Source organism: Chenopodium quinoa, unplaced genomic scaffold (genome assembly GCF_001683475.1).
Source record: "Chenopodium quinoa cultivar QQ74 unplaced genomic scaffold, ASM168347v1, whole genome shotgun sequence".
In the NCBI taxonomy this organism is placed as follows: Eukaryota; Viridiplantae; Streptophyta; class Magnoliopsida; order Caryophyllales; family Amaranthaceae; genus Chenopodium; species Chenopodium quinoa.
In genome coordinates this window covers 1,766,698-1,781,112 of record NW_018744062.1, presented here as the reverse complement: position 1 = coordinate 1,781,112, position 14,415 = coordinate 1,766,698, and the positions used below count along the sequence as shown (strand labels likewise).

The window sequence follows — 14,415 nt, the reverse complement described above, 5'->3', positions numbered from 1 at the left end:
GGAGGAGTATGCTTATCTACTGTTTCTTCAGTCTTCCACGTTGTTATTTTTCATCTTCCATTATTACTTCTTTCATCTATAATACTAATGTACTACATATTTTGAGTGTTTTAAATTATATTTAATGAAAATGAAATTTAAAATTGGAGAGTAAAACTGTAACAACTTGGGTTCTTCCCCACTCTCAAGTGAGTAGCTGGTATAATTTGTTACTGCTACGGATCCATTGATAATTAAAAAAAAAAAAAAAAAGTGTAGGTGGGCTGGGTTGGGGGCTCGTAGAGTTGAGTGGTTTCCTTTTTATTACAAAAAAACCCTTTAATTCCCTTTTGTGTCTCCTCCTTTTCTTCTGCCAACATAAAAAGCCTCCACCCTTTCTCTCTCTTCCCCCTTTTCTCTTCTCTTCTTCTTCTTCTTCTCTTTCTCTCTCCGCCCCCCTATCATCCACCTCCACCACCACCGTCGAGTGGTAGGTCGGAATTCATTCCATCTGGCTGCTTTCACCCACCCTATCACCGCCGCCACCACCACCTTCTCCCCCTCTTCGAAACTTACTTCTCCTTATCAATTCTATTCAATTCAATTGAATTGAATCCAAGAAATCATGTCAGGACTCTACAATCCAAATTTCTCTCCAGCAAGAGCAGTCTCTCCTCAGATTAGAAGCGCCGCCGCTGCCTCTGATGATAGGTTTTTTTTTTTTTTTTTTATTTATTTATCCTTTAAAACCCTACTTACTTGCTTACTTAATTTACTTGCTACTTTGAATTTACCCGATAAATATAATTTGAATTATTGTTTTAATTAATTGACTATTGAAATTGACTTGGTCTTGAACTCTACTCTACTCTACTCGGTTGTGGTTGCTGCTGCTGTTGTCATTCATGGTGGCGCAGTCAGTACTTGACGGAGTTATTGAATGAACATCAGAAATTGGGTCCTTTCATGCAAGTCCTCCCCATATGCAGCCGCCTCCTTAATCAAGGTTCTTTCTTTTTTCTTTTTTTAATTTTTATTCTTTGGATCTGAATATTAATTTTATTCGAGATGACTGCGTTACCAAGTGTCATGTCATCTGATTCTAGTACCATCGGCATCGCCACTTGTGTTTGGGATCCTTGAATCTCAATCAACTGCATTTTTCCACTTTTTTCATTAACCTACTATCTATTTTCCAGTTGTTTTTAATCATTTTTTCATTTTATTTGCCAGCTAGGATAATTAAATTTTTCCTTTTTTTGTGTGATGCTTGTTATTACTGGTATGGTATGAATCTGGAAATTCAATCTGTAACTTTTAATCTGACAATTTTATGATGTGTCAACCATTCCAGACCACATGTGATTTTATTTCCATTTTGCCTAACATTTGTTTCTGCTGCTTTCACTCTTCACTTGATTGATTGACTTATGTCTGCTACATTTTTTTTTTTAAAAAAAAAAAAATAAAGTACATAAGTTTAGCATAAATCAAAGCACTCACTAGTTACTACACTCGCAGTTACTTGTCTCAATTGCATCTCCTTGGATATGTGTCTTCACATTTTCGTAATTTTAAAGTAGCTAAAAGTTATATTATTGGTGTTTGCCTGAGGGACTGCAATGCTACATGGTTTTCTTAATCTCAACTACTTTTATTTAATAGAGCTTTGATTGTCTGATATCTAAGAGATATTGGCCATTGGTTTTGATGCTCTGAATTCATTCGTCAAATAGGTTAAGTTGGTACTTTCATATACATTCATTCCAACATCTTTCTTCATTGATGGCTGCAGAGATTTTGAGGGTTTCTGGTATGTTGCCAAGTCAAGGCTTTGGTGATTTTGATAGACGTCAACATAGAAGCCCCAGTCCTATGGCATCTGCAAATATAGTTTCAAATATTCATGGAGGTGGATATGGTGGATGGAACGGCTTGCAACAAGAGGTATTATTTGCTACGTCTTTCTGTTTGTCTACCTTTGTCTTCCTTTTCCCTTCATATAAACCAATTTTACATCTACAATTTAGATGACTGTGATTAAGAACCACTTATTCTTCTTTTTCACTCTGCTGTTGTTCCCTGTAAACCCTATTTGTCAACTTTTTCAATGACTTGTTATGAATTTATCTCCTCTTCAGTCTTATTTATGAAAACATGGCATTACATGTTGATTTTTTTTTTATACACCCGGGTTAATAGTGGCACTTTTGGATTCAAACAATTGTGTATTCTAGCAGTTCTATCTTCTGTATCTCTGGCCTCCTCATCTTTAGCGCGTCTTTTAATATTTTTTTTTTTTTTTTGTATAGATGACTTGTGGTGATAGCTGTAGCCCTAATAAAACATTGCAGGAAAACTGCTTGGAACTAGGAAGTTTTAGATTTTGTTTGTTTTGAGGAAATCTGCTATCATCATGTGAGGGAGGCTGAGCTCATGCTCTTCACGAGATTGAAAAAACACTGATATTTCTATAAGAAAACTGAGATGTCATATTCTTGAGTCTCATTTTTGGTTGTCTTGACAAAAAAATTAATTGAAAGTATTTCATTGTAGCTGAGTTGGAGACCTTCTAATGTACATATGGCAGAATAGTGGAAGAATTCCTTACGATTATACTTAAACTGGTTAAGTCTAGAGTCCTTGTTACATGATTGTCGTTTCTTAGCAAATATTTATTAGCAACTGTGGTCATAAGCATTATCACTTGGTCAAACAGAGAGGATCACCTGGAACGACTCTTGTGAGATGTTGAATTGGATTCTTGCATCAAATGATTCTAGGTCTGTCTTGACTTGGATCTGTATTCATGTTTATCTAAGTATTTCTTGGCATGCAGCATGCCATTCACTTTTATGCACTGCACTAGTAACATGGCATCCAAAGGTTTCTCCTTTATGTCTGAAAATTATATCAATGTACCTTGATTGCATGAAGTGTGACGTGATGATTACGAAGATGATCGTGCTGCTTCTTTTCTGCTAGTGTAATCATCTCCCTTCATGTTTGAATAGATTTTTTCTATTTAATTCCAATATCTGCTGGTGGCATCTGATTAAATTTACTCAGAAGAATGGCTCATCATCTGGTCAGCATTTCAACTCTGTTCCAGTAATAATTACTAGGTAGCCAGTTAGGGTTAAGAATAGCATGTCACTCCTGTGGGCATCTATCTCCTACTTGACCATGCCTGAAGGCCCTGAATAGGAGAGGAACAGAAGAATGGTTTCTATCTTCCTTCATCTAGTATTAGCACCGTGCTTGGCTTTATGCCTTGCAAAGTTACAGTCTATAAATCATACTGTAGGAGTCGGTCTGAGCCATTGCTTTTATCAAAACTAATCTAGTCATGGTTCCCAAGAATATGTGGAACTGTATTTCCATACAGTTTTGGCTTTTAAGAGATTTTTGTGATGGAAATCTAGTGCCTTCTGTCTCAAACCTATATACTGTTGAGTATTGATAAAAAGAATCAACAAAATGCAAGTAGAGAATAGGAGGCAGAATATGAAAACAGATTGCGTTTTTTTCCTTGCTAATTGAGTGAATTGGTGGAATTGTTTTAGAAATTTACCGTTACTTGAGCTGGATTCAAGCAATTTAGGATTATACACATTAGCTTTTGTGTCTCTGGAGTCTGATTTTTTGTCATCTGTCCGTTCTATCAGATGCCACAGACCTGTCTGCAACTCTTATGAATATTTAAATACCATGTCGTGCATACCTGCCTTCCTTTTGCAGAAGTAAGGCTACTGACCTACTTTATATCTGCCTTAATGCCTTATAACCCCTGCCTGCTATACTTATGATGCTTTTTAGAGTATTGTTGTTGTTTGATGCTCCAAGCTCATTACCTTCTTCACTATCATAGATTTGGCTAATGCTCTGAATCATGATGTTTGCAAACAGAGATTGAGTGGTCCACCTGGAATGTCGATGGACTGGCAAGGGGCACCTGCGAGCCCTAGCTCATATACTGTGAAAAAAATAATGCGGCTGGAAATACCAGTAGATTCATATCCCAATGTAAGTATAATTTTTTACTTGTACATTGTATTTTGTATGGCTTTATACTCAAATGAGGATGGCTCCTAATGCATTTGTTTTCGTATTTTTTTCCAGTTCAATTTTGTTGGTAGACTTCTGGGACCCAGAGGAAATTCTCTGAAACGTGTTGAGGCTTCGACTGGTTGTCGTGTGTACATTAGGGGTAAAGGATCAATTAAGGATCCAGACAAGGTAAATTTCTTTACTAGTTACATTGTGAGCGGTTTGTTATCATTTTATAAATATCAGTTGGAATTGATTGTTGATTTTTGTAAGTTTATGCCCCTTATTCTTGTAGCTTATGTGGTTTTTCTTGGTGTATGATTCTAGGAAGAGAAGCTTCGAGGAAGACCTGGTTATGAACACCTGAATGAGCCACTTCACATTTTGATTGAGGCTGATATGGCTCCCAATATTGTTGACATAAAGTTGCGCCAGGCTAAAGAAATTCTAGAAGAATTGCTGAAGCCTGTGGTATGCAACTTCAATGCCTTTAAGACCTACTCTTATTGTTTGGCTTCTCTTGCCTTTCTACTTTGGTTAATTGGAGTTTTTATTAGCAGGACGAATCACAAGACTTTTACAAAAGGCAGCAACTTAGGGAGCTTGCTATGCTGAACTCGAATTTTAGAGAAGACAGTCCTGGTCCAAGTGGAAGTGTATCTCCATTCAATACTAGTGGGATGAAGCGTGCTAAAACAGGACGTTAATTAGTATTCTGTATGTCTGAGTCATGGAGCTGCCTCTGCTATGCGTCTGCGTCGCGTCAACGTCAAAAGGCTCACCTCCCAAAAGTGCTGACTGTCAGAGTGAGCACAACAGCTGCATATAGGGCAACAGTTGTTCGTGGTGAGCTAATTGGTGGGTCATTTCCCGTCGTTTTTCCTCCCTTCTCCTATTCTATTTGTCATCTTAAGGTTTTTATTTTTTTTCTTTTTTCTAATCTTTATTAATCTCTATTCTGGGAGAAACAGTTTGGAAAGGGTAAAAAGGAAGAACAAAAGAAACTATTTCCAAAAGAAACAAAAAAGGGGAAAGTCATTATAGTGTTTTTGGGTTAAGTTTTTTGGCATTCTGTCGGGTTCTTGTAAGTTGTAAGCTATTATATTCATTGGATTTATTCATGTGTTAGCAAACGTGAACAGTGTGGGTATATAAATATAAGTATGAATATTGCACATTTGGGCATTGATATTGTTGTACTTCTATGTGTGCTATGTTACGAGGGGCTTGAGTAAGATGGTTGGCTCGATGATTGCCCTCACGGAAGATGAATGGGGGCTGTCATAGTTGTCGATGGATTAAGGTAGGCTGTGAGAGTAGTGTTTAGGATTTAAGCTAAGCATTCGTATGCAGTGTGGTTTAGAGCGTAGGGTGGAAGCTAGTGAGTTGGCGTAAATGGTGAATATTGATCCCACAATGGGGTTTGATCTGCATGAATTGAAATACAATGTAGGGCAGCTGAAAGTGTAAAATCGCTTTTTAGGCCATTGGATTCCATAAAGAAATGTAAATGTTGGTTGGAAATGGGGTGAGCTGGAATAGCTGGATCACCTCTGGGTTGTGGCTGTGGCTAGTATAAAACCAGCAGGGATTTGCCATTATTTGTTGCCGACCATAAACCAACCTTCCCAATTTCAGGATTCACATACTATTTCTGTTGGAAGTTGGAAGTTTGGAACTATCTATTTCCCTATTGGCTGTATACCATTATCACTCCTTCCCCCTCCACCTACCTCTTTTGTTTATTTTGTTGTCTGTCTACGTTCATTGATAAGATATTCTTTTCGTCTCTAAAAGTTCTTTCAATATTTCTTGTTTGTACATCTTTCGCCGCTAATCTTTCTAATTGCGCATTGTGGATCATAATATACTACTCCGTAATGTATAATAATACTATGTGATATCGAATGACTTGATTTTCTAATTGATTCCATTTAGATTGTAGATACAATAATACTCCGTAACATTTAATAATCTAATTTAATTGCACCGATTTAGGTTGTATGACGGGAATTGAAATAAATTGAAGATTATGATTATGAGCCGAAAAATCCTTACAATGACAATGTTTATAGTTTTTCTCGTGTAGGATATATAAATAAATATAATAGAGCATGTTCTGGCCCCAAAAAAATATAAACCTTAGAAATAATTTAGCATGTGCAAAACTATCAGAAATGTTTGTCATGTTAGCTTGGATGCCAAAAAGAATGGAGTCTAGTAACGTGGATGGTAGGGTTCAATGGAAAACGCCAAAGCTAATTAGTCAACACCATAATTTTGACTTGGCTTGTGAAACAAAGTTTAAAGTAATCGATTATTAATCAGCGTATAAGTATGTATGTTTCATCAGACAATCAATAACAAAGGTCGGTCCCATTTTATTTTATTTTTAATTCATCTCCCTAAATCTTACAACACAAGTATGAAAATATGTACTCATTTCAGATTCTTCTTCTTCATGAGTTGCTATAATTATGTTACGTGTTTTTTCTTTTTAAAGTCTTCAAGATTATTTTCCAGGATACAAAATACTTAAGGTATATAAAAAGAAAAGATATACTTCATTATGATGCATGTTTATTGCTTCTTTACAAAGTTATAAATTTTAAGGAATGCTAATAACAATAATACTAAAAGCCTGTTCTCTTCAGTTTAATTTCAGTTTAGTTCATTTAAGCTTCAATCAGTTCAGTTCAGTTCCTAATTTTATTATCTCATAAACAATTCAGTTCAGTTCAGCTCTAATCAGTTCAATTCAGTAAATCAGAACAGGTCTGCGGCCATTATTATACAAATATTATTATTGTTATTATACTTAAGGAATGCTAAATAACATTAATTTTCTTCATTAGCACGGGCACCTCATCTGTGGACAATATTAAATTTTGTAAGCTGTATTATAATGATATACGAAGTAATAATCAATGTTCAGTACCTTGGTGTACAGTCGTGTTTATTTTTTGTTCCTTGTATCTGGAGCCAAAGGTGCAAATTTTGGTGATATTGTACTACGAGTATTTGCATTTATCAAGTTCAAAGAAAATTTTCTAACGTGTCTCAGGTAAAAAATAAACAGTTAATAATTTGTGCAGTTGCATTAATGCACGCCTCCATGCTGAAGGAGTTTTAAACCTTCATCCATTTAGGATTTGTTAACAACCATTTCTGAAACAAAGAATTATTCAAATTGAAGATTTACCGCAACTTTGGCCTGTCCCACGTATCAAATTACAAATTTCTAAGAAATTGATTGAGGTATGAACTATAATACATAATCCACAAGATAAAAAAAAATCTCATAAATTAACAGAAATCATCTAGTCCTCCACAAGCTAAAAACTATTACTCGTACTACAAAGAGAGACCCAAGGGAAAAGCTAGCCCTATTACACAAAACATCAAGACAACTACTACCTACGTTACATATTATTTGCAACGATTAGACATTTTTCCTCTCTACTTTATGTCAAATCGTTGCAAATAATATGTAACGAAGGTTGTGTAACAAATTTGTTACAAAGTGCGCTCTGGTCCAAACGGCTGTTGTGATGGTTGAGTAAGAACTTCTCCATCCAAGAGTTCTTCAAATACTTTATATAAAACAGATATCAACCAGATTCTCAGATTAAGATTATACAAGTCCATTCACTCAATTCTGCTGAAAAATTTGAAGTCAAAGGAAATCTTGTCTTACATTATGGCCTAGTCACAAACAGATATCAACGAGGATTTCTCATGAATACGCTTCAGCTCTTCAAAAATATCACATGACATTCCCCATAATCTCTTTGCAAGCATTTTGTTGTAGGACAAGGGAGAGGAATTGATTGTCCTGCCTTTGCCACCAAAGAAATACATTCCAGAAGTTTCCTGTGACAATATTACCATGGCTTTAGATTAACAGAAGTTTCCTGTGACAATATTACCATGACAATAGTAGGCCAGTGACAGCTAATGTAAAAATTTGTCACATCACATGACATGAGCGACAATGATTGAGAGTAGTACTAGGATGGGTGACCTCCTGAGAAGTCCTCGTGTTGGTTCATGTAGCCGACCCTACTTATGGGATTAAAGCATTCAAGCAAGCAGATTACTAGCAACATTGGTGTTTAAGTTTAACTGAAGCTTGTATAAAAGTAGTACAAACAGTTTTTACACAGGGACAACAGCTGATGGATAAATGACACTGAAGCAGGAATTAATACTAGGAGTCATAGAGAAAAGAGTTGAAAAATATCAAGGTTGTAGCAGGTCAAATTGAGCATTTACACTTTGTTTGGATATAAAAAAATGGAAGGAGAAGAAGGGAAGAGAAAGGGAGGAGACAAACTCTCTTGTTTGCGTAAAGGATTGGGGGAAGGAAGGGAAAGGAGAGGGATCCATTTTTCCTCTCTCTTTAATAAGCATAATACCTCCAAATTTGGAGATATTTTGAGGGAGAATAGAGCTCACCTCCCCCTTCCTTTCTTTTCCCTTCCTTTCCTCTTCTTTCCCTCCCCTTCCTTTCCTTCCTTATTTGCTATCCAAACAAAGCGTTAGAGAGTAGATTTAGTATCAACAAAGGCATGGATTTAGGATTACAGTGTTATGAAATTAGACAGGAGGGACTGAGGGAGCTAGCTATAATTGGGTGCTCCAAATAATTTAGGGATATATTAACAAAATAATGGAGACCTGATCAAGATATAACTCTGGATTAATGATGGTTGTGCCATTATATGAGAAGTCATGCTGCCAAAATTTATGGCTATCAGTTCTTACCCGAAAATTCACCAGAAGCGCCTTAATTATCTTCAAATGACACTATAAATGGAGCAGGGATCTTTGGGCTAATGACCCTGCGTAATTCTTTCAAAAAAAAAAAAAAAAAAAAAAAAAACTTGGAAAGACCTAATATCTGATACAAAATCCCACTTTTTACTTTTTTAGACAAAAGACTATGTTCCACTCTCCAAAAATAATAAAACCTTGATGATAAATCGCAAACAGAGAAAAATTTCGTACTTTGACATCAATTTTTTCCAATAAACCCCCCTCTCCCCAAAAAAAGGAAAAAAAAAAATTCCAATCATATCCTCAATTTTTTCAATAGACCAATGGGCCACACTGTCCTATGCATATACTGTGCTAGGAGAGTGAATGGGTTAAGGATATACTCATATTTCTTTGTGTTGTGAAGTAGCATATTTTACATGGCACAAACTTTTGAGGTGAGTCAAGAAGTTGAACTTGTCTAGATACCATATTAAAGCATCTGCAAAATGTAGTTATATAATGGTAAAGGATCCAAAGGCTCTTACAGAAGTGTGCTTTGACATTTTGGTGGGTATCATTGCTTGAAAGTTGAAACGAGTGGCAGAAAAGAGAGCAGGGCGACAAAACTGTGTTTCTACGGGATCAAGCTATAACTCTATAAGTGTTTCTTCAGTCACTTACTTCATTGGAACTTTCACAGGTTTCTCTTCAACCATATGTCAAGGTTTGATTGGATACCCTAATGGATAGTTGACGTGGATACCCAGTCAATTGTGCCTAAAATACACCTTTTCAGAGGCCCTGGGTCCTCAGACATATTTCTCCTTGTCAATAATATATTTAATATCAATAGAAAGACTAAGTTCCACAAGGATGTGGTACGAAGTTTAATAATCTTACAGGTGGAGCAAGGGCTGCATCAAGAATTGAGCTGATCCCTTTCTCTGGAGAGTGCAATATTCCCAGAAGTCTCAGGACTGCAAATGCTAATTGAGAAAGACATTGTGGTATTTCCCGCATGATGTTGGTTTTCACTGCTCCAGGATCCGCAACACTAGCAAAAGATTGAAAAAAAAAAAAAACATGACAGAGAGTGGTGATCAGAATTATGGACAGCTACACATTTGTCAATCATCAGACAAGCTACAAATGTATAACAGTAAGTTATAGCAGCTTAAAAACTCACAGAATGAGAGATCTATCCATTTTAAATCCTGATACCCATACACTCATGTATATATGTAAACAAAGGGGAACTGAAAGTGTGGTCCAAGAAGTCATAAGAAAATGGCAAAGGATCTAACTTTAGTGATCAAATAAGGGTGTGCCCAATTGCCCATAACAATTAATAAACTAATGGAACATATAAAAAAAAAACTTCTTAAGAAAAAAAGCAGATACAAAGTTCAGTTCCTGTGAATGGGAAGCTTTAAAAAGTCTTCCTAATTCACGTAGTCAATGTTCCTACTCCTCTGCAATGCATAAATAAGGGAAAGGCTATTCATAGTCATTCATCCTCCTACGTCCTACGACTCATCTCAACCAGCTCTACAACTCAGTTTTAGATTTTTGCAAGACCTTGGGAACCATATTTTCACAACAAAGAAAAGAAATTCAAGTACCATTTGATGAACAGAGCACAAAGTTATCTATGCTTCTTTGACTAGATATAATAATCTTACTTGATAGATAGTTGAGAAACTTTGTCCTTGGAAAATTGTCGATGAAGCTCATATGAGAAAAGCAGTATACACACTGCCAATAAATACCCAATACGTTGAAATTTAAACTGTCTAATGTAAATGTTTACCGACCAAACAATGTTGAGCAATGCTGACTTACATTTGGAGCACCCATATATCTGAGAAAATGGATACTGCTTGAAATTTGAAAAGGATTTGCCATAAACAAACTCCTCATCAACCTGCACATCATTCACTGAACCAACAAATGATGAGTACTAAAAAGTTTACACTCGATACTCATCCAGTAACTATCAAAATCTAAAGTAAACAAGCCTAAGAGCTGTAGGTGGATCAATAAATACAATAATGTTTTTTTTTTTGTTTTTTTTTTTTTTTTTTTTTTTTGGCATAGTATGAAAATTCTTCACAACAAAGCCATTTAAAAGTCCTATGCTAGCGTAGCAAACCAATACCACTTTTCCTTCAAAGAGCAACAATAAATTGTTCTGAAAAACTATTTAAATAAATATAAGGCAAGCCAAACTCCTACATCATATTTTTTTTTACTATGAATATATGAACATGCTTACATGATTACACACCAATCTGTTAAAGAGTAAATAGAAGGTCCAACCTTAAGTATCCTTTTCGATTGGAAAATCTAATCAATACAAGGCTTACACAGGCATTGGGCATTATTCAAGTGAAAGTTGTTTATCCCATGGAGCCAGATACATACAAACATGATCACAACTTTCTAGTTATTTGGCCAGAAACTCAGAAAGGCAATTCAAAAGAAGGATTTGATGATAATTGAACCCGTTTTAAGGAAATTCGTATATACAAGATAAAATGAAACTGTAAACGAGCCTCACTCATTGAAGGAGAAACCATTCAAATGACTATGATCAGATTAATATGATTACCTGTTCGATGGGTAAAAGATGATACACTGACTATGCGTGTTGGAATAGGACTGTTCATGAGTAACGGTAGTAAAGCTTTCGTGAGACAGAATGCCCCTAAGTAGTTTGTCATCATCATCCTAAGAAATATTACAAACAGATACATATCAGTATTCAAGCATTGTCCAACTGATTAAGGAATTTCTAGAATGTTTTTGTTTTTAGGAAATGAAGCAGGAAACAGAAGTTTAACAACTCAGAGTGTGTTGATTTTCTCTGGAATCAACTAATTTAACTTATTAGAGCTTATCATAGTTCTGAATTGAATTTGGGTAATTCTTATTATCCCTAAACTAGCACGTGCCTCTAACAAACTAATGGATGAACTACATGCCTTCCTCATTAATTTCAGTAGTAGAAATTATGAATTTGTTATTAGGAGTGAAAAGCATGGAGTTGAATTAAAAATAACAAAAAGGTGGCAAAGAAATGACATGATTACTCATCAAAACCATCATCAGTGGGTCTGTATGATGTTGCCAATATCCCAGCATTGTTTATCAACAACTGGATTGAAGGATGCAGATTCATATCCAACAGCCACTGTGTCAAGGAATTCTTTAGCTTCATAATGGATGAGAAGGATGACAAGTCGACCTCAAAAGCTTCAAGTTGAGCATCTTCATTCTGTTTACGGATCTCAGCCATAGTCTGTCCACACAGAATATGTTTGTTGAAAGATGAAAGAAGTGGGTTTAAGCACAAAATAGTCAAAATACACAATCAACCTACATTTTTAATAACCTAACCTTTGACAAGAGATGACCTGATCTTCCAACTGCACATATGGAGGAAATCATGCATCAAATATACACTAAACTGATCTAGCTCTTATGAAATCCAGCTAAGTAAGAAATCCTGTGTTTCAGGAACAATGATGCTTATGAAACACTACATAAAGCGGGATTCCATGTATTCAAGGGGAAACTAAACATTAGAATGAGAAAAGAGAAACAAGAAAGACAGACAGAAGGAATACCCAAGATAACAAAAAAGCCTTGTTTTGATAGAGCTTCGGCGACAGCAGCTCCAAGGCCTGATGTAGCCTGCAAAAACAGGCATAGCTTGATACAAGGAAAGTAAAAAGAAAGCATAAAAAAAAAAAAAGGAGAGAAAAGGAGAAGAAAGATTACACCAGTGACAATGCAGATGGGTCTGTTAGAAACAAGTTGTCTTGGGAAAGTGGTGGAGTGGTGACGCCCACTGAAGAGGCGCAAGTGAGAGAATACAAGATAAAGAGGCCACAACACACTCATTCTCATAAATTCAATGGAGCATATGAATTTTATAACTCTGCATATCTCCTTCATCCCCATTCTCATTCTTTCACACACACTGCGCAAAATTAATCAACTTGAATTGAATAAATACTTATCTACCTCACTAATTACATAAATACAAATGAAACCCACTATTCCTATTCATTCATTCATTCATTCATATAATCAAGTGATCCTAATCATTTCACATTATGAACTCACCAAAGGTAAAAAAAATTCAGCCCAAAAATTGACATCTTTCAATAGAAATTAGCTAAAATTAAGGGCAAAGAGTAATTAATGAATAGGGATTGATTAGTAATTATAAAAGGAAAAAAACACACAATATTTAAGATTCCAACCTTTAACCGAATTTGCTTCCTCCCTGCAATTGGGTTGAGCTTTCAGAGACTCCCACAAAGCATTAAAAATAAGAGCTTTTCGTTTCTGTAAACTTTGTAAGTCAGTTATGTGACACAGGAAAAAACCAAAAGAAAAGAGGACGACGATGAACAAGCCCAACACTGACTTTTTCAGTTGTTAGGTTCTACATGCTACAATCATTTTACCTACGGCAAAACCAACAGTTTTTTTTTTTTTTTTTTGAAATTAATTTAGTTTGGAGCGATTATCATAAATTAATATTGTTGGGTCCACTAGATGAGAGAAATTAATTAAATATTGTCAAAACTTTCCAAATAAGGAAATGGATCAAGTATTTAAAAACGGTCGGAAAAGAAAAGTGGAGCAAGTATTTAAAAACAGAGGGAGTAGAACCATTAATATCTATATAATGGTATCAGTGGTTCTAAGGTTATTCTGCATTTTAATAAAGTAGTTTACCATTATCCCCATGTTAAAAGTATATTACTAATTTTCTAAAACTAACCCAAGTAACTTAATGAAATTTCTTGATTTACCATTAATAGAGAAAGAAAGCTCGCAAGCAACTCAAGAGAGGAAAGCTCGGTTTCAATGGGGGAGGAGAACTCACTTACCCTCTAAGATTAACCATGTCCTTTATTTCTTAGGTTTTTCGTTTAAGAATTACTCTGTACAAAGTAGTATGTTTGTGATGTTCTAATGTGTCCATAAAATTAACGCTTTTATGAGTTGTGATTAGGGGATTTTTGCTCCTACCAATCGGAATGCGCCATGTGGGCCAATCAGGTCCTGCCAAGTGTCCCCCAGTTGGAACTGTCAGGGCTTGCCACGTGGCACGCGCTTATTCGTCCACCTTGGACCTATTATGTCATGACACGTGGCATACTCCATGCCTAATGGAGAAACCGGCCACCCAGGCCCAACTTCCGAGGGAAGCCCAATCAGCCTTAGGTTAACCTAAACCTAGGATTGGCGCGTTTCCCAAGGTTATAAATACCTCCCTTAATCCTCATTAAGGGGGGATTACGGAAAAAACACATTGATTACACCCAGAGTTACAGGCTGATTACGCTAAAAACTCACATTAAACACTCTCACCTAGAGAGACCCACTCACTTTAATTTCCGCATTAATTACTCCTTAATCAAGTACTAACTTGACCGTTGGAGGCGGAGCTCCCACCACCAGGAGTCTCCGTTGTTTTGCAGGTACGGGCGTCCGGTTCCAGTCTCGGAATTGTAACTCTCCCGCAGGACATCAGAAAACCCCGAAACATTTGGCGCCGTCTGTGGGGAGAGTACTTCTGAGATGGCATCCAAGTCTGTACCGACT

General features: G+C 36.1%; 2 protein-coding genes across 4 annotated transcripts; one reads left to right on the top strand and one right to left on the bottom strand.

The window, feature by feature from the left end:
• Positions 1-294: 294 nt before the first annotated feature.
• On the top strand, positions 295-5,218 carry LOC110690745 (KH domain-containing protein At3g08620-like). Of its 2 annotated transcripts, none has more exons than XM_021867634.1 (7): positions 295-690; positions 897-985; positions 1,775-1,926; positions 3,889-4,005; positions 4,102-4,218; positions 4,357-4,500; positions 4,587-5,218. In XM_021867634.1, exons 1-7 carry the CDS (start codon positions 605-607, stop codon positions 4,734-4,736), a joined length of 855 nt encoding a protein of 284 aa, XP_021723326.1. In that variant the 5' UTR covers positions 295-604; the 3' UTR covers positions 4,737-5,218. The 2 variants fall into 2 exon arrangements, with proteins under 2 accessions (XP_021723326.1, XP_021723327.1); XM_021867635.1 differs by having other exon boundaries at positions 298-690; positions 4,590-5,218.
• A 2,001-nt stretch (positions 5,219-7,219) lies between these two features.
• On the bottom strand, positions 7,220-13,286 carry LOC110690744 (short-chain dehydrogenase TIC 32, chloroplastic-like). 2 transcript variants are annotated; one of them, XM_021867633.1, is made up of 11 exons: positions 13,062-13,286; positions 12,574-12,775; positions 12,420-12,486; positions 12,190-12,218; positions 11,883-12,091; positions 11,402-11,520; positions 10,633-10,728; positions 10,473-10,545; positions 9,691-9,844; positions 7,727-7,902; positions 7,220-7,622 (listed from the first exon to the last, which is right to left on the bottom strand). In XM_021867633.1, the coding sequence occupies exons 2-10, from the start codon at positions 12,760-12,762 to the stop codon at positions 7,735-7,737; spliced, it is 1,104 nt and encodes a 367-aa protein (XP_021723325.1). In that variant the 5' UTR covers positions 12,763-12,775; positions 13,062-13,286; the 3' UTR covers positions 7,220-7,622; positions 7,727-7,734. The 2 variants fall into 2 exon arrangements, with proteins under 2 accessions (XP_021723325.1, XP_021723324.1); XM_021867632.1 differs by having other exon boundaries at positions 7,220-7,902.
• Between the last annotated feature and the right edge of the window lie 1,129 nt (positions 13,287-14,415).

Excerpts from the sequence above, each read along its gene's own strand:
- LOC110690745 (XM_021867634.1), top strand. The coding sequence starts at position 605 with ATGTCAGGACTCTACAATCCAAATTTCTCTCCAGCAAGAGCAGTCTCT. Across the intron at positions 4,219-4,356 it reads CAATTAAGGATCCAGACAAG|GAAGAGAAGCTTCGAGGAAG; the intron begins GTAAATTTCTTT and ends GTATGATTCTAG. Across the intron at positions 4,501-4,586 it reads AAGAATTGCTGAAGCCTGTG|CAGGACGAATCACAAGACTT; the intron begins GTATGCAACTTC and ends AGTTTTTATTAG.
- LOC110690744 (XM_021867632.1), bottom strand. The coding sequence starts at position 12,762 with ATGAGAATGGGGATGAAGGAGATATGCAGAGTTATAAAATTCATATGC. Across the intron at positions 12,092-12,189 it reads CAGGTCATCTCTTGTCAAAG|ACTATGGCTGAGATCCGTAA; the intron begins GTTAGGTTATTA and ends CTGTGTGGACAG. Across the intron at positions 11,521-11,882 it reads ACTGATGATGGTTTTGATGA|GATGATGATGACAAACTACT; the intron begins GTAATCATGTCA and ends AATATTTCTTAG.